The following is a 24,202-nucleotide window of genomic DNA, read 5'->3' on the forward strand; positions in this document are numbered from 1 at the left end:
TCCCGCCTGCCTTTCGTATCGATTGCATTTTCGTCCCAGCTTTCAATGGGGGTCCTGATCCGTTTTCGTCTGGAGTCTTCCAAAATCAAGAGGTTGGATATTAATTTTTTGTTTTCGGGGCCGAAAAATCCGTTTTCTTCCGGTCCATTATTGGAGGAGGGGGGCTTCACCCATAGGACCAAAGTGCCCGAGCCTACGAGTGCAGGCTTTGGGTCTACATACCTGGGCCTCGCAGGGCCTGCAGCCAAGCAGAGAGTAAAGAGTGCTCCTTACGCAGCGCTTGGCTATAGGCCCTGCCAGGCTCCAGGCGATGATCCAAAAAGCATCTTGAAGCTGGTACCCTCTCCCGCCTGACTTTCGTATCGATTGCATTTTTGTTTCAGCATACTTATTTTGTTTGATGCACAACATTATGAGAAAAAATACTATACAATATCGCCTCCAGGCTGTATGTATAAGGCATACATGAAATGTAAACGTAAACGAAGTAAACTTTGGGGCAGCTCCACTGCAGCCTCAATGTGGTGTCTGTGGGTTTCTCTTGTCTATGGGTATCTCTTTGGCCTGTGCGTGACATGTTTCTGATTGAAATAGGAAAGGTTTGGACCCTTACCTTGATCTGTTTCATGTCCCAGCTTTCAGTGGGCGTCCGTGTTCATCTGAGTCTTCCAAAATAAAGAGGTTGGATATTTATTTTTTGTTTTCGGGGCCGAAAAATCCGTTTTCTTCCCGTCCATTATTGGAGGAGGGGGGCTTCACCCGTAGGCCCAAAGCGCCCGAGCCTACGAGTGCAGGCTTTGGGTCTACATACCTGGGCCTTGCAGGGCCTGCAGCCAATCACAGAGTAAGGAGACCCTGCCAGGCTCCAGGCGATGATCCAAAAAGCAGCTTGGAGCCGGTACCCGCTCCCGCCTGCCTTTCGTATCGACTGCATTTTCGTCCCCACAACGCCAAAAGGACAAGATGCGCAACCGCAACCCAACGCTTGCAAATGTGGAAGTATCCCGCAGGAGGAGCTTGCAATGAATAAAGGGACAAACGAGTTCGTGGTCGTAGGAACCAAACATTTTAATCGACAATAAAATAATAAAAACTAGGCACACTCTTTTTATGCACAGAACGGAAATATATACAGTGAAACTTCCAACACACATGTACAAAAAAAAGGAACGTTCCATCTCTTTTCAGATCCCGTGGCATCTTCTGCGAAGGCAATCTCTCTCTCTCTTGTTCTATTTTCAAAGTGAATCCATTGTCATTCACAGCTTGGATGAAGGAAAAGAAAGAAAAACGTGAGAAATCATTGTGCGCAAACTGGAGAAAGTTACGAAGACGTGGTCCCTCTCGGATAAGGGCTTGGTGGTTCCGGATCGGGAAAACCCGCGGCCGAACGGAGAAGGGCCAAAGAAGCCAAGCCCTTGATGGAAGCGGGCGCCTTCTCCGGCAATGCGCCTCGCCAAAGTCCCGCGATTTCCCCGGAGAGCCCAAGCCTCCTTGGTGTGCAGCGAAACTAAAAGTTGGCGTGTTCTTAAGGAAAAGGTCAGCCATGCCGTTATCAGCAAGGAATCGTCCGAATGAAAGCAGCCACACTTAAGCCATTGGTATGCGTGAAGGGGGTGACCGGTTTCCGTGGCCTTTCCTTTTTCTGAGGCTGGCGGCAACATGGATGCAAAAAACGATTAACATGTTTAATGACGCGGGTTTCATGCACCTCCGTGGGACGCGGCTCACATGGTCTTCTTTTCCGTGCCGTCGGCGGGCTCCGCCTTCTGCGCCGTGGGGAAAGCGTGGTGGTACAAGTGTCTGTGGGTCGCGGCCGCGCTGTAGAGTTTGTACAAAGCCTGCAAAGAGGAAGACAAGGCTTGGAGCAGTGGTTCTCAACCTTCCTAATGCCACCACATGTTGTGGTGACCCCCAACCATAACATTATTTTGGGTTGTTGTAGGTTTTTCTCGGGCTATATGGCCATGGTCTAAAGGCATTCTCTCCTGACGTTTCGCCTGCATCTATGGCAAGCATCCTCAGAGGTAGTGAGGTCTGTTGGAACTAGGAAAAAGGGTTTATATATCTGTGGAATGACCAGGGTGGGACAAAGGACTCTTGTCTGTTGGAGCTAGGCGTGAATGTTTCAACTGACCACCTTGATTAGCATTTGATGGCCTGACAGTGCCTGGAGCAATCTTTTGTTGAGAGGTGATTAGATGTCCTTGTTTGTTTGTTTCCTCTCTAACATCTAATCAAGGACATCTGTGAGAGGAAGCCACAGGAAGACTCCAGAGGACAGGAGCAGGATTCAAAACACTCTTCACAGATTAGAGAGATGGGCCAAAACTAACAAAATGAAGTTCAACAGTGACAAATGCAAGATACTCCACTTTGGCAGGAAAAACAAAATGCAAAGATATAGAATGGGGGATGCCTGTCTTGAGACCAGTACGTGTGAAAAAGATCTTGGAGTCCTCGTGGACAGGAAGTTAAACATGAGCCAACAATGTGATGTGGCGGCAAAAAAAGCCAATGGGATTTTGGCCGGCATCAATAGGAGCATAGTGTCTAGATCCAGGGAAGTCATGCTCCCCATGCTCTATTCCGCTCTGGTTAGACCACACCTGGAATATTGTGTCCAATTCTGGGCACCACAATTCAATAGAGATATTGACTCTAAGCTGGAATGTATCCAGAGGAGGGCGACTAAAATGATCAAGGGTCTGGAGAACAAACCCTATGAGGAACGGCTTAAGGAGCTGGGCATGTTTAGCCTGAAGAAGAGAAGGCTGAGAGGAGATATGATAGCCATGTACAAATATGTGAGAGGAAGCCACAGGGAGGAGGAGGGAGCAAGCTTGTTTTCTGCTTCCCTGGAGACTAGGACGCGGAACAATGGCTTCAAACTTCAAGAGAGGAGATTCCATCTGAACATGAGAAAGAACTTCCTGACTGCAAGAGCTGTTCAGCAGTGGAACTCTCTGCCCCGGAGTGTGGTGGAGGCTCCTTCTTTGGAAGCTTTTAAACAGGCTGGATGGCCATCTGTCAGGGGTGATTTGAATGCAATATTCCTGCTTCTTGGCAGAATGGGGTTGGACTGGATGGCCCATGAGGTCTCTTCCAACTCTTGGATTCTATGATTCTATGATCTAATTACCTCTCAACAAAAGATTGCTCCAGGCACTGCCAGGCCATCATATGCTAATCAAGGTGATCAGTTGAAACGTTCACACCTAGCTCCAACAGACAAGAGTCCTTTGTCCCACCCTGGTCATTTCACAGATATATAAACCCTTTTTCCTACTTCCAACATCCTCACTACCTCTGAGGATGCTTGCCAGAGATGCAGGCGAAACGTCAGGAGAAAATGCCTTTAGACCATGGCCATATAGCCTGAAAAAACCTACAACAACCCAGTGATTCCAGCCTTGAAAGCCTTCGACATAACATTATTTTTATAGGTTCTTGTGGGTTTTTTCAGGCCATTTTCTAGAGGCATTTTCTCCTGACGTTTCGCCTGCATCTATGGCAAGCATCCTCAGAGGTAGTGGCCATATAGCCCGAAAAAACCCACAAGAACCTATTGATTCCAGCCATGAAAGCCTTCGACAATACAACATTATTTTCATTGTTACTTCATAACTGTAATTTTGCTACTGTTATGAATCGTAATGTAACTAGATGTATTTTCATTCACTCGAGCAAATTTGGCACAAATACCCAATATGCCCAAATTTGAATACTGGTGGGGTTGGGGGAGATGGGTTGGTTTTGTCATTTGAGAGTTGTAGTTACTGGGATTTATAGTTCACCTACAATCAAAGAGCATTCTGAACCTCACCAACAATAGAATTGGACCTAACTTTCCACACAGAACCCAGATGACCAACAGAAAAGACTATGTTTTTTGATGGTATTTGGTGACCCCTCTGACACCCTCTCACGACCCCCCCCCCCCAGGGGTCCTGACCCCCAGGTTGAGAAACACTGGCTTAGAGGGAGCAGAATCATGGAATTAGATGTTTGGTTCCTAGTCAGTCGTAAGGCCAAACAGGGCATAGGGTTGCAGCCTGTGTTGGATGGGGTTCCACTCCCCCTGAAGACACAGGTTCGCAGCCTGGGAGTGGACTCATCACTGAGCCTGGAACCCCAAGTTTTGGTAGTGACCAGAGGAGCTCTTGCACAGTTAAAGCTTGTGTGCCAGCTGCGCTCATACCTTGGGACGTCTGATCTGGCCACGGTGGTCCACGCTCCTGCTACATTATATTATTATTATTATTATTATTATTATTATTATTATTTCTCGCATTTCTATCCCGTCCTTCTCAACCCCCGAAGGGAGACTCAGGACGGCTTACAATGGGCCCCATTCAGAAGCCATTACATAACAAATTACAAAATTAAAACCACAATTAGACATAAAAGCATAATTAACAATACATAAGCCATCATTAAAACAGTAAAACAGTCTCATCAGCCATATTGTCGTTCCAGTCAGATTCCCTTAAAGTGCTGCTTGCATCTATTGTCCAAAACTCTGGCCCCAAAACCATGCTTTTAGTTTCTTTTGAAAAACTAGGAGGGAGGTGGCCGATCTTACCTCAGTTGGGAGAGTGTTACATAGGCAGGGGGCCACCGCCGAGAGGGCCCTGTCTCTCGTCCCCGCCAGGTGCATTTGTGCTTTTGATGGGAGCGAGAGCAGGGCCTTCCTGGATGATCTTAGGTTTGGAGGTGGGACATAGGGTTCGGACAAGTAAGCTGGGCCAGAACCGTATAGAGCTATTAACATCGGGGACAGTACTGAACCCTGAGGGACTCCACAAGACAATGGTTGTGGAGTCAAACAGGTGTCACCCAGTAACACCCTCTGAGACCGACCCTCCAGGAAGTACTGGAGCCACTGCAGAAATTTTGTAATTTGCTCTAGACCTGGCTTTTTACTAGAGCATTCGATCTCTGTTAATTTTTAAATTCTGTATTTATGTATTTTATCTTTTACAATTTAGCTGTAAATTGCCTAGAGCATTCTCGGATGGAGGGCGATTAATAAGTAATTAAACATGATGATGATGAATTCAAAGTGCTGGTTTTGACCTATAAAACCCTAAACCCTTGTGCCAGCAAGATTGCAACTCAAAGTCAGTTGTTTGAATCCGAGGAGCGGGGTGAGCTCCCGTCTGTCAGCTCTAGCTTCTCATAGGGGGACATGAGAGAAGCCTCCCATGGGATGGCAAAACAAGGCGTCCCTTGGGCAATGCAGACAGCCAATTCTCTCACACCAAAAGCAACTTGTAGTTTCTCAAATCTCTCCAGACATGATAAAGCTGTCGGATAGCCCAGGACTGAACTATAATCCAATTCTCTCTGCCTTGAGGTTATGAAGCAAAGCAAGGAAGCAAATGGCGTGGCTCCCTCCTCCCAGAAAATGAGCAAAGACACACGGAAAAAAGTAGCCGAAGTGGATGGGAGATGAGCCAATTCAGCAGCACAAGTGCAAACACGGGACAGACATGGACGGTGGCGGGACAAGCACGGCTGCCACAGAACAACAGCACTTACCTCGTTTGTGTTTCCCTGCAGAAAAGGCAGTTGCAAAAAAAGAAACGTGAGAGAAAGAACACATCGTGTTGATTATGTGTTTTATTTGGAGAGGCTGCCATATCTCTCTCTCCCAGTAGCATCGAGAACCGTTACTGACTTCTATGGGATCATGGAAGCTGGGGCTGAGTCTACACCCGTGGTTCCCAACCTGTGGCCGTGGACCGACCACCAGTGGTCCACAAGAACTAAAACATGGTCCGCAGCCTCACCATTATTACAACGTTGCAACGAGAACGACTGGTCTTGTGAAACCCTCTTATAGTGCCCAGGCTTACTAAATATGGTTTTCTGTGGGCAAGCAGATGGTGACTACTGGGTGGCCTATGTTCTGTATCAGAAACTAGAGCTGATGTGGTCCATCCAATGCAGTTTTTGGAGTCAGCACCCCAAATAACCAAACTTAATCTGAAGTTGACCAAAAACTGATTCATAACCCTTTTGGTACTAATGTTGCAAAGTAGTCCCTGTTCAAAGTGGTCCCTGGTCAAAGTGGTCCCTTGTCAAAGAGGTCCCTGGTCAAGAGGTCCCTGGTCAAGTGGTCCCTGGTCAAGGAGGTCCCTGGTCAATGTGGTCGCTAGTCAATGTGGTCCCTGGTCAAAGTGGTCACTGGTCAAAGTGGTCCCTGGTCAAAGTGGTCCCTGGTCAAAGTGGTCCCTGGTCAAAGAGGTCCCTGGTCAAAGAGGTCCCTGGTCAATGTGGTCCCTGGTCAAGGAGGTCCCTGGTCAATGTGGTCGCTAGTCAATGTGGTCCCTGGTCAAAGTGGTCACTGGTCAAAGTGGTCCCTGGTCAAAGTGGTCCCTGGTCAAAGAGGTCCCTGGTCAAAGAGGTCCCTGGTCAAAGAGGTCCCTGGTCAAGTGGTCCCTGGTCAAGGAGGTCCCTGGTCAAAGGGGTCCCTGGTCAAAGAGGAACCGGTCAAAGTGGTCCCTGGTCAAAGAGGTACTGGTCAAAGTGGTCCCCGGTCAAAGTGGTCTCTGGTCAAAGAGGTCCCTGGTCAAAGTGGTCCCTGGTCAAAGAGGTCCCAGGTCAAGGGGCCCCTGGTCAAGTGGTACCTGGTCAAAGAGGTCCCTGGTCAAAATGGTCCCTAGTCAATGTGGTCGCTAGTCAAAGTGGTCCCTGGTCAAAGAGGTCCCTGGTGAATGTGGTCCCTGGTCAAAGTGGTCCCTGGTCAATGTGGTCCCTGGTCAAAGTGGTCCCTAGTCTAAGTGGTCCCTAGTCAAAGTGGTCCCTCGTCAATGTGGTCCCTGGTCAATGTGGTCGCTAGTCAAAGTGGTCCCTGGTCAAAGAGGTCCCTGATCAAAGAGGTTCCTGGTCAAGTGGTCCCTGGTGCCAAGGTGGTCCCAGGTCAAGGGGTCTCTGGTCAAGTGGTCCCTGGTCAAAGAGGTCCCTGGTCAAAGTGGTCCCTGGTCAAAGTGGTCCCTGGTCAATGTGGTCGCTAGTCAAAGTGGTCCCTGGTCAAAGAGGTCCCTGATCAATGTGGTCCCTAGTCAAAGTGGTCCCTAGTCAAAGTAGTTCCTAGTCAAAGTGGTGCCTGGTCAAAGAGGTCCCTGGTCAATGTGGTCCCTAGTCAAAGTGGTCCCTGGTCAATGTAGTCCCTGGTCAAACGGTCCCTGGTCAAAGTGGTCCCACGTCAAGGGGTCCCTGGTCAAAGAGGTTCCTGGTCAAAGTGGTCCCTGGTCAAAGAGGTACTGGTCAAAGTGGTCCCCGGTCAAAGTGGTCTCTGGTCAAAGAGGTCCCTGGTCAAAGTGGTCCCTGGTCAAAGAGGTCCCTGGTGAATGTGGTCCCTGGTCAAAGTGGTCCCTAGTCAATGTGGTCGCTAGTCAAAGTGGTCCCTGGTCAAAGAGGTCCCTGGTGAATGTGGTCCCTGGTCAAAGTGGTCCCTGGTCAATGTGGTCCCTGGTCAAAGTGGTCCCTAGTCTAAGTGGTCCCTAGTCAATGTGGTCCCTGGTCAATGTGGTCCCTGGTCAAAGAGGTCCCTGGTCAATGTGGTCCCTAGTCAAAGTGGTCCCTGGTCAATGTAGTCCCTGGTCAAACGGTCCCTCGTCAAAGTGGTCCCACGTCAAGGGGTCCCTGGTCAAAGAGGTTCCTGGTCAAAGTGGTCCCTGGTCAAGTGGTCCCTGGTCAAAGTTGTCCCTGGTCAAAGAGGTCCCTGGTCAAAAACAGGTTGGGAACCACTGGTCTACTCTATAGAATGAAGGCAGATCAACCCGTTGCTTATCTTCTCCTACTCTCTTTCTTCTCGTCTTCCTCCTCTTCATCTTGGGTCTTTCTCCTCCTGTACCTTCTCTTTCTTCTCCTCCTTCTCTTCTTCCATTCCTCTTCTCCTCCCCTTCTTCCTCATCCCCTTCCTTCTCCTCTTCCATCATCTCCTACGCATCGTCCTATACTCTCATCCTTCCCATCCTCTTCTATTCCTTTCTTCTTTCCTTCCTCTTCCCCCTTCTCTTCCTCCTTTCCCTCTCCTTCCTCCTCCACACTGGGGCACCAGAGACAAGATGGGGACACGGGGATGCGGAAGGGTCGAAAGGGTCACCCCCTACCTGGTCCCATAGGGCCGCGGCCACTTGGTCGATGACGGCGCCCAGCTCCCGGTACTCCCCGGAGTAGCGGATGTAGGCCCAGGTACAGAGCGTGATGAGGGTCAGGCCCATGATCATGTTGCAGAGGCTGGCAATGATGTCCAGGCCGATGAAGCCGGTGACACCCGCGATGACGTAGGTGATGAAGATGACCACAAAGAGGGTGGCGGGGGTGCGGGCCGCGTGGAAGATGTTCTTGCTGTCGTTGTGCTTGATGTACTGGACGTAGAGCTCGTCGATCTCGGCCTCCAGCTGCTGCAGGTACCGCCGGCTGAACTCCTCGCCCCCCATCTTCTTCACCGAGCGGAACTGGCGCACCGCCTCCTCCTTCAGCTCCAGGTGGCGGCTCTGCAGGTCGCTGGGGGCCAGGAAGGGCTTGTCGCCCCCACACACCTGGAATGAGAAGAGGTGGGTCCATCAAGGTGTGAAGGACGTCCTTCACATTGGCTGGGGTTAGCATCCACAACTGTCCATAGAGCAGGCATGGGCCAACTTGGGCCCTCCAGGTGTTTTGGACTTCAACTCCCACAATTCCTAACAGCCGGTAGGCTGTTAGGAATTGTGGGAGTTGAAGTCCAAAACACCTGGAAGGCCCAAGTTGGCCCATGCCTACTCTATGGACAGCTTTCTTCTATCATGCTAGATGACCTAGAGATTTCTGGAAAGACCATCTAGGTCCTCCAAAGCGATTCAGCGTTCTACTTCCAGCAGATGTCATGCTGGAAGACCCATATATTCCTAGAACAGTGGTTCTCAACCTTCCGAATGCCACAACCCCTTAATACAGTTCCTCATGTTGTGGTGACCCCCAACCATAACATTATTTTTGTTGCTACTTCACAACACTAGTTTTGCTCCTGTTGTGAATCGTCATGTAAATATCTAATATGCAGGATGTATTCTCATTCACTGGACTAAAATTGGCCCAAATTTGAATACTGGCGGGGATGGAAGGAGGATTGGTTTTGTCATTTGGGAGTTGTAGTTGCTGGGATTTATAGTTCACTTACAACCAAAGAGCATTCTGAATTCCACCAACAATGGAATTGAACCAAACTTGGCACACAGAACTCCCATGACTAACAAGAAGGCTTTGGTGGGTATTGACCTGGAGCTTGGGAGTTGTAGTTCACCTACATCCAGAGGGCATTGTGGACTCAAACAATTTATAGTTCGCCTACAATCAAAGAGAATTCTGAACTCCACCAATGATGGAATTGAACCAAACTTGGCACACAGAACTCCCATGACTAACATAAAATACTGGAAGGGCTTGGTGGGCATTGACCTGGAGTTTGGAAGTTGTAGTTCACCTACATCCATAGAGCACTGTGGACTCAAACAATGATGGATCTGGACCAAACATGGCATGAATACTCAATATGTCCAAATGTGAACACTGGTGGAATTTGGGAGAAATAGACCGTGACATTTAGAAGTTGTAGCTGCTGGGATTTATAGTTCACCTACAATCAGAGAGCTTTCTGAACCCCACCAATGATAGAATTGAGCCCAACTTCCCACACAGAACCCCCATGACCAACAGAAAATACTGTATTTACTGATGGTCTTTGGTGACCCCTCTGACACCATCTTGCGACCCCCACAGAGGTCCTGACCCCCAGGTTGGGAAACACTGACCTAGAGATATTTGGAAAGAACATCTAGGTCAGGCATGGGCAAACTTCTTAACTTGGGGGCCTTATGGTGACCCTGAAGGGCTGGGTGGGCCAGGAGGGAGGGAGGGGGTTCTCCCCAAGCCCCCTCCCAGCCCTTTCCTCCCCTTCCTCTTCTCTTTCGGAGGCAGAAAAGTGAAGGAAAGATGGGAAACATGGATCTCAAAAGTGTTGGCCTTCATCAGGATGAGATGGTGGACAGGTGAGAAAAAGTGTATCCATTACACCTGGTATTGACTACTCCTTACACAGAATCCTAGAGCTGGAAGAGACCCCCAAGGGCCATCCAGTCCAACCCCCCTGCCATGCAAGAAGGCACAACCAAAGCTCTACCAATAGATAGACAGCCTCTGTGGGAAAGCCTCCAGAGATGGAGGCTCCACCACACTCCCAGGCAGCCTAGGCTACTCTCCAACAGCTCTTCGTCTCCGGAAGTTCTTCCTAATCTTTTCAGTCAAATCTCTTGCCACTGGAACTCATGGCTCCCTTCTTGTGCCCTGGTCTCTAGAGCAGCAGGAAGTCAGTTTCCCCCTCTTCCTCCTCAATGGGACACCCTCTGAAATCATGCAACATGGTTCTCGTGTTCCTTCTCAACATTCTCTTCCGCCAGCTTAATATCCCCCAGGAGGAAAGGAAGAAAGGAAAAAAGAGAAGGAAGGGGGGAAGTGGAAAGGGAGGGGAAGGAAAAGGGAAGAGCAAAGAGAACGGAAGGGAAAAGGGAAGGGGAAAGAGAAGGGAAGGGAAGATGGAAGGGAAAAAGGAAGGGAAGGGAAAATGGAGGGGGGAAAAGAAGGGAAGGGAAAAGGGAAGGGAGCGGGAAAGAGAAGGGAAAGGGAAGGAGAAGGGAAGGGGAAAGGGAAGGGAAGAAGGAAGGGAAAAGGGAAGGGGAAAGAGAAAGGAAGGGGAAAGGGAAGGGAAGAGGGAAAGAAGGGAAGGGAAAGGGGAAAGAGAAGGGAAGGGGAAAGGGAAGAGGGAAGGGGAAAGAGAAGGGTAGAGGGAAAGTGAGGGGAAGGGAAGGGGAAAGGGAAGGGAAGAAGGAAGGGAAGGGAAAAGGGAGGGGGAAAGAGAAAGGAATGGAAAATGGAAGGGAGGGGAAATAGAAGGGAAGGGAAGATAAGGGAAAGGGAAAGAAAAGGGGAAAGAAGGGAAGGGAAGAAGGAAGGGAAAAGGGGAAGGGAAGGGAAGAGGGAAAGAAGGGAAGGGGAAAGGGAAGGGGAAAGAGAAGGGAAGGGAAAATGGAAGGGAGGGGGAAAGAGAAGGGAAGGGAAGAAGGAAGGGGAAAGGGGAAAGGGAAGGGAAGAGGGAAAGAAGGGAAGGGGAAAGGGAAGAAGGAAGGGAAGGGAAAAGGGAGGGGGAAAGAGAAGGGAAGGGAAGATAAGGGAAGGGGAAAGAGAAGGGAAGAGGGAAAAGAAGGGAAGGGAAAGGGAAGGGAAGAGAGAAGATAAGGGAAGGGGAAAGAGAAGGGAAGGGGGAAGGAAATTGAAGGGGAAAGAGAAGGGAAGGGAAGAAGGAAGGGAAGGGAAAAGGGAGGGGGAAAGAGAAGGGAAGGGAAGAGGGAAGGGAGGGGGAAGGAAGAAGGGAAAGGGAAGGAAGGAAAAATGGAGAGAGGAAAGGAGAGAGGAAAGAGGGATTGACCAAAGAGTGGAAGGGAGGGAAGAGAAGGAAGGAAGGATAAGATGGTGAGAGAGATGAGGGCCTGAGAAAAGAGCCCAAGAGGCCACATCTTTCCCCCCCCCTCCCCCCCGGGGCCTGGGTTTGCCCATACTTGATCTAGCCCCCCCCCCCCCATGCGATTCAGTGTTCAGCTTCCAGATATTCCTGGAGAGTTGTTTTCTCTCGTTAATAGCTATTTCCTTAATTGCGGTGTTCCCTTTTCACTGGGGTCCTCTGCCCTTAATGCCAGCGAATGTGGAAAGCTGACGGTTCCCCTCAACCTGGGGGTGGCCTTCTCTGGGAAGTGGGGCAGGACCCCGAGAGGCACGCTCACCTCCTCCATCTTTTTGTTGTAAGCATCCTTTGCCGTGGCCACAGCAGCCAGGTTGTTTGCTTCTGCGGTAGCCTGCCATCAGGGAGGAAGCAGAAAAGGGTCAGTGGGCAAGAGGTCACCAGTCCAACCCCCGTCAGCCAGGCAGGAGGACACAATCAAAGCCCTCCCAACAGATGCCCGTCCAGCCTCTAATCCCTACAGAAGTGAGGTGGTGGTGCTGTTCAAAATATAAATTGTGCAAATTTATAATTTGCACAATTTGTAATTGCAGTAGTTACAATGGATACATGTCTAATTAAGAAAATCTGTCGACAATGATGTTTGTGTTGAACCATATGGAGCGGCTGGAGAGAAACTGGCACCAGAGTCAACTGCTGGACATCAAAAGGGTCAAGGAGAAAATTCCAGACCCCATTTACACAGTAAAGCTTATATGAAATTGTATGTGATGTGTTGTCGAAGACTCTCATGGCTGGAATCACCGGGTTGCTGTGAGTTCTTCGGGCTGTATGGCCATGTTCCAGCAGCATTCTCTCCTAACATTTCACTTGTATCTGTGTCTACGGTCATCTTCAGAGGTCTGTTGGAAGTGAGGCAAGTGGAGTGTGTATATATATATGTATGTGAGTAGATAGATAAACATAACACAAGTGTGAAGGTTGCAATTAGTAGGTTTGACTATTATTGAGTAGACATGAAGCTGCAAAGTCAATCAGTGAAGGTATCGGCATAGAGGTAGCCTGGCCTCTGTTTCCTGGAGGCATCCTCTGGGAGGTGTGGCTAATGGCATCCTCAGAGGTTCTGCTGGCAGTGAGGCAAGTGGAGTGTATATATATCTGTGGAATAATGTCCAAAGGACAAAGAACCCTTGCCTGTTTGAAGCAAGCGTGAATTTTGCAATTAGCAAGCTTGAATAGCATTGAGTAGCCTTGCAGTTGCAAAGTCAATCGATAAGGATATCTACACAGAGGTAGCCTGGCTGTTGTTTCCTGAAGGCATCCTCTGTTTGGGAGATATTAACAGGCACTTGATAGCTTGCTGCCTGGAGTTCTCCTGTTTCTGAGTAGTGTTCTTTACGGTCTTCATTCTGGTGTTTTTTTAATACTGGTAACCAGATTGTGTTTATTTTCATGTTTTCCTCCTTTCTGTTGAAATTGTTTGCATGCTTCTTGTGGATTTCGATGGGGGGGAAGCTGCTGGCACATGCCCATACAGCTTGAAAAACTCCCAGCAACCTATATATATGAGACACACAATATATGTACAGTGTTCTCTCACTACTTTTTGCAGACTCGCTGTTTCGCGGGTTTTTGCTACCAATTTATGAATGGTGGCCGTTGCCCAGAGTGGCGTTCTAATCCCAACCTCCTGGCAACGATGGGGTGTGGAAGGGGGTTTCACACTTGGGAGAGAGGCAGCCAATCAAGAGAGATTGCAAAGCAAAACAGAGATAGATAGCAAAAAAAAATTAGGCATGCAGTGCCTTTAAATCTCTCCTCACTTCTGCCTCACCCTTGGAATTCGATATACAGTCGGGCACGACTAGACTGAATGTCAAGGGGAAACCTTTACCTTTACCTACTTTGCGAATTTTCACTTTTCATGGGTCCTGGAACGTGACACCCGCGATAAGTGAGAGAACACTGTATAATGAAATGTTTACAAGGGATGTTCAATGTATTGTCGAAGGCTTTCATGGCTGGAATCACTAGGTTCTTGTAGTTTTTTTTGGACTATATGGCCATGTTCTAGAGGCATTTTCTCCTGACGTTTCGCCTGCATCTATTGAAAGCATCCTCAGAGGTAGTGAGGACCTCACTACCTCTGAGGATGCTTGCCATAGATGCAGGCGAAACGTCAGGAGAAAATGCCTCTAGAACATGGCCATATAGCCCGAAAAAACACACAATAACCTTGTTTACAAGGTTGGTTTAACCTCCAGTTTGCTACTAAAACCAAACTCCATGTCGCGAAAGGATGCCTGCCTAAGAAGCAGGTCACCAAGATGAAAAGGTTGGACCGCTCTGCTATTGAATCTCTCTCTCTCTGGACTGTACTTGGAGCTGATGCTGAACTAGGCCATCCACAAAGAAACAACCTCACAAGAGCATCACCCGAGGGACCTGTCTCCATTACAGCTGCCCAGGCGAGGGATGGGAAGAAAATCATAGTTGTGCCCTTTGGAAGCTTGATTCCATTCCTCTTGAAAGCCCAAGCGGAAAATACCTGCAGCATGGATTTGGGATGAGGGAGCTCTTCTCCTTGGTAGATCTTAATGTAGGCCTAGGAAAGAAATGGATAGATATAAACACTAGGCATGGTTAGGTTCGTCGGAATACTCGTAATTCAGAATAAAGTTGGAAAAGTTAATTTTGAAGCATTTTCGAAGTTATTTAAAAAACTGGAAGTCCCTTTGCCCTTCCGAAGCTTCATTTGCCATTTTTCTTATGCCTGGGAAGTTGCTTGCCTCCAACCAATGAGGAGAGAAGCATTGGGGAGGGGAGGGGATTCGGCATGGCAGCCATTGCACTATATAAAGGGCAGCACATGGCTCAGAGGCTCATTGTGAGCGCAGAAAGGGAAGGGGGAAGGGAAAGGGACTGAGGTTGTGAAGGGATGGGAGGTTGTGAAGGGAGGTGGGAAGAAGCATTGGGGAGGGGAGGGCTTTCAGCATGGCAGCCATTGCACTATATGAAGGGCAGCACATGGCTCAGAGGCTCATTGTGAGTTTGGAAAGAGAAGGGAGAAGGGAAAGGGACTGAGGTTGTGAAGGGATGGGAGGTTGTGAAGAAGCATTGGGGAGGTTGTGAAGAAGCATTGGGGAGGGGTTTCGGCATGGCAGCCATTGCATTATATAAAGTGCAGCACATGGCTCAGAGGCTCATTGTGAGCGTGGAAAGGGAAGGGAGAAGGGAAACGGACGGAGGTTGTGAAGGGATGGGAGGTTGTGAAGGGAGGTGGGAAGAAGCATTGAGGAGGGGAGGGCTTTCAGCATGGCAGCCATTGCACTATATAAAGGGCAGCACATGGCTCAGAGGCTCATTGTGAGCGTGGAAAGGGAAGGGAGAAGGGAAAGGGAAGGCAGGTTGTGAAGGGAAGGGAGGTTGTGAAGGGAGGTGGGAAGAAGCATTGGGGAGGGGTGGGGTTTCAGCATGGCAGCCATTGCGCTATATAAAGGGCAGCACATGGCTCAGAGGCTCATTGTGAGTGCGGAAAGGGAAGGGAGAAGGGAAAGGGACAGAGGTTGTAAAGGGACAGGAGGTTGTGGAGGGAGGTGGGAAGAAGCATTGGGGAGGGGCTTCGGCATGGCAGCCATTGCGCTATACAAAGGGCAGCACATGGCTCAGAGGCTCATTGTGAGCACAGAAAGGGAAGGGAGAAGGGAAAGGGAAGGCAGGTTGTGAAGGGACGGGAGGTTGTGAAGGGAGGTGGAAAGAAGCATTGGGGAGGGGTTTCGGCATGGCAACCATTGCATTATATAAAGTGCAGCACATGGCTCAGAGGCTCATTGTGAGCACAGAAAGGGAAGGGAGAAGGGAAAGGGACGGAGGTTGTGAAGGGATGGGAGGTTGTGAAGGGAGGTGGGAAGAAGCATTGGGGAGGGGAGGGGTTTCGGCATGGCAGCCATTGTGCTATGTAAAGGGCAGCATATGGCTAGAGGCTCATTGTGAGCGCAGAATGGGAAGGGAGAAGGGAAAGGGACAGAGGTTGTGAAGGAAGGTTGGAAGAAGCACTGGGGAGGGAAAGGGTTTCGGCATGGCAGCCATTGCGCTATATAAAAGGCAGCACATGGCTCAGAGGCTCATTGTGAGCGTGGAAAGGGAAGGGAGAAGGGAAACGGACGGAGGTTGTGAAGGGATGGGAGGTTGTGAAGGGAGGTGGGAAGAAGCATTGAGGAGGGGAGGGCTTTCAGCATGGCAGCCATTGCACTATATAAAGGGCAGCACATGGCTCAGAGGCTCATTGTGAGCGTGGAAAGGGAAGGCAGAAGGGAAACGGATGGAGGTTGTGAAGGGACGGGAGGTTGTGAAGGGAGGTGGGAAAAAGCGTTGGGGAGGGGAGGGGTTTCGGCATGGCAGCCATTGCGCTATATAAAGGGCAGCACATGGTTCAGAGGCTCATTGTGAGCATGGAAAAGGAAAGGAAGTTGTGAAGGGAGGTGGGAAGAAGAACGGTTGGAAGAAGAGTAGGGCAAGCGGAGAAGGGCTATTGCTTGCCCCTGGCTGCCTGCCTTGCAACTGCTTGTGGGTTGTCATTGGGGTGGAAGAAGAGCCGGACAGCAGAGAACCAGGGCAGCAAGAAGGGCTGTTGCCTGGCTGGCTGGCTGCCTTGCAGCCGCTTGTGTGTGTTATGTTGTTGCTGTTGGGGTTTGGGACGGGTGGGCAACGCGTGGGTGGGTTTGAACCCGAAAGACCTACAACAACCCAAGAAATAACACTTGAAAATCAGGATTTTGTTCCATAGTGTAGTGGGATTTTTTTGGGGGGGGGGGGGGGGGTCACCCGTATGACTTAAGGCATCAACACGGTCTTTGTGGGGGATGCATCGCTTATGGGTTCCTCTCCCACCTTGAAATACTCCACCAGGCCTCGGCAGGTGATCCTGTTCCCGTTGATCTCCTTGACGTCCAGGCTTTGCGGGCTGAGCAGCCACGGGATCAGCACCTTCAGGTTCTTGATGAAGTCGTCATCGATTTCTGCCAAGGGAAGAAGGAGGGGAACCTTATAGAATCACAGAATCCTAGAGTTGGAAGAGACCTCATGGGCCATCCAGTCCAACCCCATTCTGCCAAGAAGCAGGAATATTGCATTCAAATCACCCCTGACAGATGGCCATCCAGCCTCTGCTTAAAAGCTTCCAAAGAAGGAGCCTCCACCACACTCCGGGGCAGAGAGTTCCACTGCTGAACGGCTCTCACAGTCAGGAAGTTCTTCCTCATGTTCAGATGGAATCTCCTCTCTTGTAGTTTGAAGCCATTGTTCCATTGCGTCCTAGTCTCCAGGAAAGCAGAAAACAAGCTTGCTCCCTCCTCCCTGTGGCTTCCTCTCACATATTTGTACATGACTATCATGTCTCCTCTCAGCCTTCTCTTCTTCAGGCTAAACATGCCCAGCTCCTTAAGCCGCTCCTCATAGGGCTTGTTCTCCAGACCCTTGATCATTTTAGTTGCTCTCCTCTGGACACATTCCAGCTTAGAGTCAATATCTCTCTTGAATTGTGGTGCCCAGAATTGGACACAATATTCCAGGTGTGGTCTAACCAAAGAGGAACAGAGCATGGGGAGCATGACTTCCCTAGATCTAGACACTAGGCTCCTATTGATGCAGGCCAAAATCCCATTGGCTTTCTTTGTTACCACATCACATTGTTGGCTCATGTTTAACTTGTTGTCCAAGAGGACTCCAAGATCTTTTTCACACGTCCTGCTCTCGAGCCAGGCATTGTCCCCCATGCAATATTTACTGCGGATTCATTGCTACAGCCTAAGACTGAAAAGCTTGGGTGACTCCTGTCTTCTTTCATCATAATCACAACCCAAAAGAGCCACGGAGGCTTCCCAGCTGGACGTACCTTTGAGTTTCCCGTCAAAGTTTGGGTTCGTGGCGACTTTGAGTCCCGGGTGAGGCAAGAGGAAGCAGGCGATGTTGGTGAAGCAGGAGTGGATGTGCTTGCGCACATTCTGGAGCTCTTCGTGCTGGTTCCCCGAGACCTGAGCAGAAGGAAATAAAAAGGGAAGTTCACTTAATGCACGGAATTGAGTGCGGAGGAGAGATATTCAGGCAAATATATTACAAACAAGATGGGTTCTGTAGGTTGGTGAGAAAGCTCCAGTAAAATGTAAAATGTAAAGGTAGAGGCTTCCCCTGACATTAAGTCCAGTAATGTATGACTGTGGTGGTTGATGTTCATCTCCATTTCTAAACCAAAGAGCTGGCGTTGTCCATAGACGCCTCCAAGGTCATGTGTCCAGCATGACTGCATGGGGCACTATTACCTTCCCGCAGAAGTGGTACCTATTGATCTACTCAGTCTTGCATGTTTTCGAGCTGCTAGGTTGGCAGAAGCTGGGGCAGACAGCGGGACCTCACCACGCTCCCTGGATTTGAACCTGCAACCTTTCAGTCAACAAGTTTAGCAGCTCAGCGGTTTAACCCACTGTGCCAGTGGGGGCTCCTTATGTGTGTGTCTATATATACATATACATACATACATACATACATATATACATACATACATACATGTGTGTGTGTGTGTGTGTGTATGTGTGTATGTGTGTGTGTGTATATATATATATATATATATATATACACACACACGCACACGCACACACTAATATTGGTATTCCAAAATTGGTGGGGGGGAAACAAATTCCCTATAAACTCAAGCATCTCAGAGAAAGGATGCACAATCTAAGTTACACAATCTATAATACTATGCAACGAAATTTACACCGGCTGAGCTCTGCAAGTGTAGCATTTTTCCAAATGAAGCAGAGAGTGTTTGAGGACTGGGACATCCATAGGGAGACCAAGGTATTTGTTTATAAAGCCCTTGTCCTCCCAACACTGCTTTACGCCTGCGAGATGTGGACTGTCTACAGACGTCACATGCAACTCCTGGAACGATTCTATCAGCGCTGCCTCCGGAAAATCCTGCAAATCTCTTGGGAAGACAGGCAGACAAACGTCAGCGTGCTGGAAGAAGCAAAGACCACCAGCATTGAAGCGATGCTCCTCCGCTATCACAGAATCATAGAATCCAAGAGTTGGAAGAGACCTCCTGGGCCATCCAGTCCAACCCCATTCTGCCAAGAAGCAGGAATATTGCATTCAAATCACCCCTGGCAGATGGCCATCCAGACCCTGTTTAAAAGCTTCAAAAGAAGGAGCCTCCACCACACTCCGGGGCAGAGAGTTCCACTGCTGAACGGCTCTCACGGTCAGGAAGTTCTTCCTTATGTTCAGATGGAATCTCCTTTCTTGTAGTTTGAAGCCATTGTTCCATTGCGTCCTAGTCTCCAAGGAAGGAGAAAACAAGCTTGCTCCCTCCTCCTCCCTGTGGCTTCCTCTCACATACTTATACATGTGTATCATGTCTCCTCTCATCCTTCTCTTCTTCAGGCTAAACATGCCCAGCTCCTTAAGCCGCTCCTCATAGGGCTTGTTCTCCAGACCCTTGATCATTTTAGTCGCCCTCCTCTGGACACATTCCAGCTTGTCAATATCTCTCTTGAATTGTGGTGCCCAGAATTGGACACAATATTCCAGGTGTGGTCTAACCAAAGCGGAATAGAGCATGGGGAGCAGGTCTTCCCTAGATCTAGAAAGTTGTCATTCTGCTCCAGAAACTTCGTTTTTGTGGCACAAACTAGGTTGAATGGGTTGAGACTCTATGATATATCCATTGGGAAACTATAGCCAAACGTGCTTCAGGATGTCTTACTGAAACAAAATTTTTGCAAACTTTTCCCATGTTTTTATGAGAGACCCAATTAGGAAATGACATTGATGACCCAGTAACAAAACTCATGCTACATAGTGGAATAAACCAAAGGAGAATTTATTATTATTATTATTATTATTATTATTATTATTATTATAAACATTAACATTCCAAAGGCAGATGTAAACCACATTGCAGAAAAGTTCCTTTTCGGCAGAAGCAAAAAAGTGTGTCATAACTTCCGTTCAAATTGAGTTAAAAGCAGGCATGGTCCAACTTTGGCCCTCCAGGTGTTTTGGACTCCAACTCCCACCATTCCTAATAGCCGGTAGGCTGTTAGGAATGGTGGGAGTTGAAGTCCAAAACACCTGGAGGGCCAAAGTTGGACCATGCCTGGGTTAACCTGTCAGCCACTTTAAGTCTTTCTTCTTCTGAAGTGGGGTAAGCAAACCGTGACCACCTTGATGCAATTTAACTGCAGCTCCCATTAGCCCCAGCAGAGCCAGTGGTGATAAATGATGGGAGTTGTAATGTACCAATATATGGAGCTGCACAGGCTCCTTGCATGTATCTTAAATGGTATACAGCAGCAGAGCATTTCAAGACCTATCCAGGAAGCAAAGCCTTCACACCAACCTTGAGGCGCTTTTCCAAAAACTTGGCCCCGCCTTCGGCTCCGTAGGAAAATTCATAAGGAAAGCTCCAGTCGCGAACAAGGAAGATGAGGGACTAATGGTTCAAAGGCAAGAACAAAAAATAAATCAGAAGGCTTAGGAACATAAGCTTATTTGAAATTATCTTTCGCGGACAATACGGTTGACAATAGAGTCATATTCAAAGCCTGGAAGTGTCAACATTGACCAGCTATCAAGACATTTTGGAGGTTTGGCTACAAAAAAATGTGTGTTTAATAGACATCCAATTCACAACAAGTATTTGAGGAAACAGATTCACCTCGTATCAATACAGATACAACATATTTCCTCTTTCCTTACTATTGCTTTTTATTAGTTTATTGTGTTGTCAAAGGCTTTCATGGTTGGAATCACTGGGTTGCTGAGTTGTTGTAGTTTTTTTTTCAGGCTATATGACCATGTTCTAGGGGCATTTTCTCCTGACGTTTCGCCTGCATCTATGGCAAGCATCCTCAGAGGTAGTGAGGTCTGATGGAACTAGGAAAAAGGGTTTATATATCTGTGGAATGACCAGGGTGGGACAAGGGACTCTTGTCTGTTGGAGCTAGGTGTGAATGTTTCAACTGACCGCCTTGATTAGCATTTGATTGCCTGGCAGTGCCTGGAGCAATCTTTTGTTGGGAGGTAATTAGATGTCCTTGATTAGATGTCAGAGAGGAAACAAACAAGAACATCTAATCACCTCTCAACAAATGATTGCTCCAGGCACTGCCAGGCCATTATATGCTAGTCAAGGTAGTCAGTTGAAACATTGATACCTAGCTCCAGCAGACAAGAGTCCTTTGTCCCACCCTGGTCATTCCACAGATATATAAACCCATTTTCCTAGTTCCAACAGACCTCACTACCTCTGAGGATGCTTGCCATAGATGCAGGCGAAACGTCAGGAGAAAATGCCTTTAGAACATGGCCATACAACCCCAAAAAACCTACAACCCAAAATAATGTTATGGTTGGGGGTCACCACAACATGAGGAACTGTATTAAGGGGTGGTGGTATTAGGAAGGTTGATGGCCTGCGCAGTGCCTGGAGCAATCTTTTGTTGAGAGGTGATTAGATGTGCCTGATTGTTCCCTCTCTGTTGTTTTGCTGTTGTAATTTTAGAGTTTTTTAATACTGGTAGCCAGATTTTGTTCATTTTCATGGTCTCCTCCTTTCTGTTGAAATTGTCCACATGCTCCTTGTGTATTTCAATGGCTTCTCTGTGTAGTCTGACATGGTGGTTGTTGGAGTGGTCCAGCATTTCTGTGTTCTCAAATAATATGCTGTGTCCAGGTTGGTTCATCATCTAATTACCTCCCAACAAAAGATTGCTCCAGGCACTGCCAGGCCATCAAATGCTAATCAAAGTGGTCAGTTGAAACATTCACATCTAGCTCCAGCAGACAAGAGTCCTTTGTCCCACCCTGGCCATTCCACAGATATATAAACCCTTTTTCCTAGTTCCAATAGAACTAACTACCTCTGAGGATGCTTGCCATACATGCAGGCGAAACGTCAGGAGAGAATGCCTCTAGACCATGGTCATATAGCCCGAAAAAACCTACAACAACCCAGTGATTCCGGCCATGAAAGCCTTCGACAATACAGAGAGGAAACAAACAAGGACAGCTAATCACCTCTCAACAAAAGATTGCCCCAGGCACTGCCAAGCCATCAAATGCTCATCAAGGTGGTCACTTTAAACATTCACACCTAGCTCCAGCAGACAAGAGTCCTTTGTCCCACCCTGGTCATTCCACAGATATATAAACCCATTGTCCCAGTTGCAACAGACCTCACTACCTTTGAGGATGCTTGCCATAGATGCGGACAAAACGTCAGGAGAAAATGCCTTTAGAACATGGCCACATAACCCGAAAACACCTACAACAACCCAGTGATTCCGGCCATGAAAGCCTTCGACAATACAGAGAGGAAACAAACAAGGACATCTAATCACCTCTCAACGAAGGATTGCTCCAGGCACTGTCAGGCCATTATAAGCTAATCAAAGTGGTCAGTTGAAACATTCACACTTAGCTCCAGCAGACAAGAGTCCTTTGTCCCACCGTGGCCATTCCACAGATATATAAACACATTTTCCTAGTTCCAACAGACCTCACTACCTCTGAGGATGCCTGCCATAGATGCAGGCAAAACGTCAGGAGAGAATGCCTCTAGAACATGGCCATACAGCCCGAAAAAACCTACAACCCAGTGATTCCAGCCATGAAAGCCATCAACAATGTTGTTATTATTATTATTATTAGACAAATCTATGGCAAAGCATGGGAAGCAAGTGCAACAATCAATATAGCAGACTTCTTGGGGAAGGAACTGAAGACACCCCACCCTCTCCGCCCTCATTTTCCACCCTCTTCTCTTACTTGGAAGGGCTTCAGGAAGGTCTCCTCCATGGCCAGCCGCCCGTATTCCGTGAAGAGCTGGAACGAGAAACACATCCGGGAAAATGTCGAAATTTGTCAGCGTTAAAGGCAAGTCCCGGGGTTCTGCACTCCACCATGCAAACATTTGCCTTTGAGAACATTATATACCTAGAACAGCTCACAAGGATGCTTAAAATCAATATAAATAAAACTCAAAATGTGTATGTATGTGTGTGTGTGTGTGTATGTATGTGTGTGTGTGTGTGTGTGTGTATATATATATATATATATATATATATATATATACACACACACACACACACACACACACACACATACACACACACACTAGCTGTCCCCTGCCAGGCGTTGCTTTGGCCCAGTCTGGTGATCTGGAAAGTAATGAGAAAGTGTTGGTTTCTGCTTGTGGGTAAACAGTATTTCTTGTTTCTTTGTCAGTGTTGATGTGGAGAGTGTCTGGTTTGCCCACCCTGGAATATACAACATATCATAGTCCTTCTTTAAGGATCTCTTTCAAATCTATGATACTATATCTGTGTGTTTGTGTATCTATCTCTATCTGTGGCTGGATGGCTCTCTGTTAGGAGGGCTCTGATTACATTTTCTTGCCCTAGTGAAGAGGGTTGGACTGGATGGCCTTAAGTATTTTCTGTTGGTCATGGGGGTTCTGTGTGGGAAGTTTGCCCCATTTCTGTCGTTTGTGGGATTCAGAATGCTCTTTGATTGTAGGTGAACTATAAATCCCAGTAACTACAACTCCCAAGTGTCAAGGTCTATTTCTCCTAAACTCTTATCTGTGTTCATATTTGGGCATATGGAATAATTGTGCCAAATTTGGTCCAAATCCATCATTGTTTGAGTCGACAGTGCTCTCTGGATGTAGGTGAACTACAACTCCCAAACTCAAGGTAAATGCCCATGAAACTCTTCTAGTGTTTTCTGTTGCCAATGGGAATCCTGTGTGCTAGGTTTGGCCCAATTCCATCGTTGGTGGGGTTCAGAATGCTCTTTGATTGTAGGTGAACTATAAATCCCAGCAACTACAACTCCCAAATGACAACATCATAATTTTTGGAGTGATGGTCACTCCTTGTGATGTGAGACGTTTTGTTGCCAAATTTGGCAACATTGGTTCTTTTGTTTTTAAAGTACCCATTCTGCACAGAGCATTTTTTATATATATATATATATATATATATATATATGTATATGTATATGTCTCGATGTATTTTTCAAGGTGGCTCCCACATCCAAAGAGCTCCATGACTCCTGCCAACAATGTATCTGGACCAAACCTGGCACACAGCGCCACCCCAAATGACCAAGTACAGGCAGGGTTTGCAGGAGTAATGACAGAAGATGATGGGAGTTGTAGTTCGCCCATATGTTAAATGCACAGTGAACCATACCGATAATGTACCTGGATCACACTTGGCACAAATACCCAATTTGACCAACTTTACATATTTGGGGAGGGGGATTGTGATAGAAGGTGATGGGAGTTGTAGTTCACCCATATGTTAAATGCACAGTGAACCATATCGAGAATGGACCTGGATCACACTTGGCACAAATACCCAATTTAACCAACTTTACATATTTGGGGAGGGGGATTGTGATAGATGATGGGAGTTGTAGTTCGCCCATATGTTAAATGCACAGTGAACCATACCAACAATGGACCTGGATCACACTTGGCACAAATTGGGTATTTATGCCAAGTGTGGTCCAGGTTGATTGTCGGTAGGGTTCACCAATTTGACCAACTTTACATATCTGGGGAGGGGGATTGTGATAGAAGATGATGGGAGTTGTAGTTCACCCATATGCTAAATGCACAGTGAACCA

General features: G+C 47.9%; 1 protein-coding gene across 2 annotated transcripts in view; it reads right to left on the reverse strand.

Annotated features, from left to right (window-relative positions):
- Nucleotides 1–1,644: 1,644 nt before the first annotated feature.
- ATL1 (atlastin GTPase 1) overlaps nt 1,645–24,202 on the reverse strand; it is a 52,933-nt gene continuing 30,375 nt past the window's right edge. Inside the window, exons 6-14 of one of the 2 annotated variants that reach the window (XM_060752925.2) lie at nt 22,334–22,390; nt 19,905–19,997; nt 17,397–17,535; nt 16,394–16,521; nt 14,052–14,108; nt 11,826–11,897; nt 8,124–8,555; nt 5,545–5,559; nt 1,645–1,841 (exon numbers count right to left, since the gene is read on the reverse strand). In XM_060752925.2, the coding sequence (XP_060608908.2) occupies nt 1,728–1,841; nt 5,545–5,559; nt 8,124–8,555; nt 11,826–11,897; nt 14,052–14,108; nt 16,394–16,521; nt 17,397–17,535; nt 19,905–19,997; nt 22,334–22,390 (1,107 nt within the window). In that variant the 3' untranslated portion in view covers nt 1,645–1,727. The remainder of the gene's footprint in view (nt 1,842–5,544; nt 5,560–8,123; nt 8,556–11,825; nt 11,898–14,051; nt 14,109–16,393; nt 16,522–17,396; nt 17,536–19,904; nt 19,998–22,333; nt 22,391–24,202) is intronic. The other variant, XM_060752934.2, reaches the window with a different exon arrangement.

This window comes from Anolis sagrei, chromosome 1, assembly GCF_037176765.1.
Source record: "Anolis sagrei isolate rAnoSag1 chromosome 1, rAnoSag1.mat, whole genome shotgun sequence".
Lineage (NCBI taxonomy): Eukaryota > Metazoa > Chordata > Lepidosauria > Squamata > Dactyloidae > Anolis > Anolis sagrei.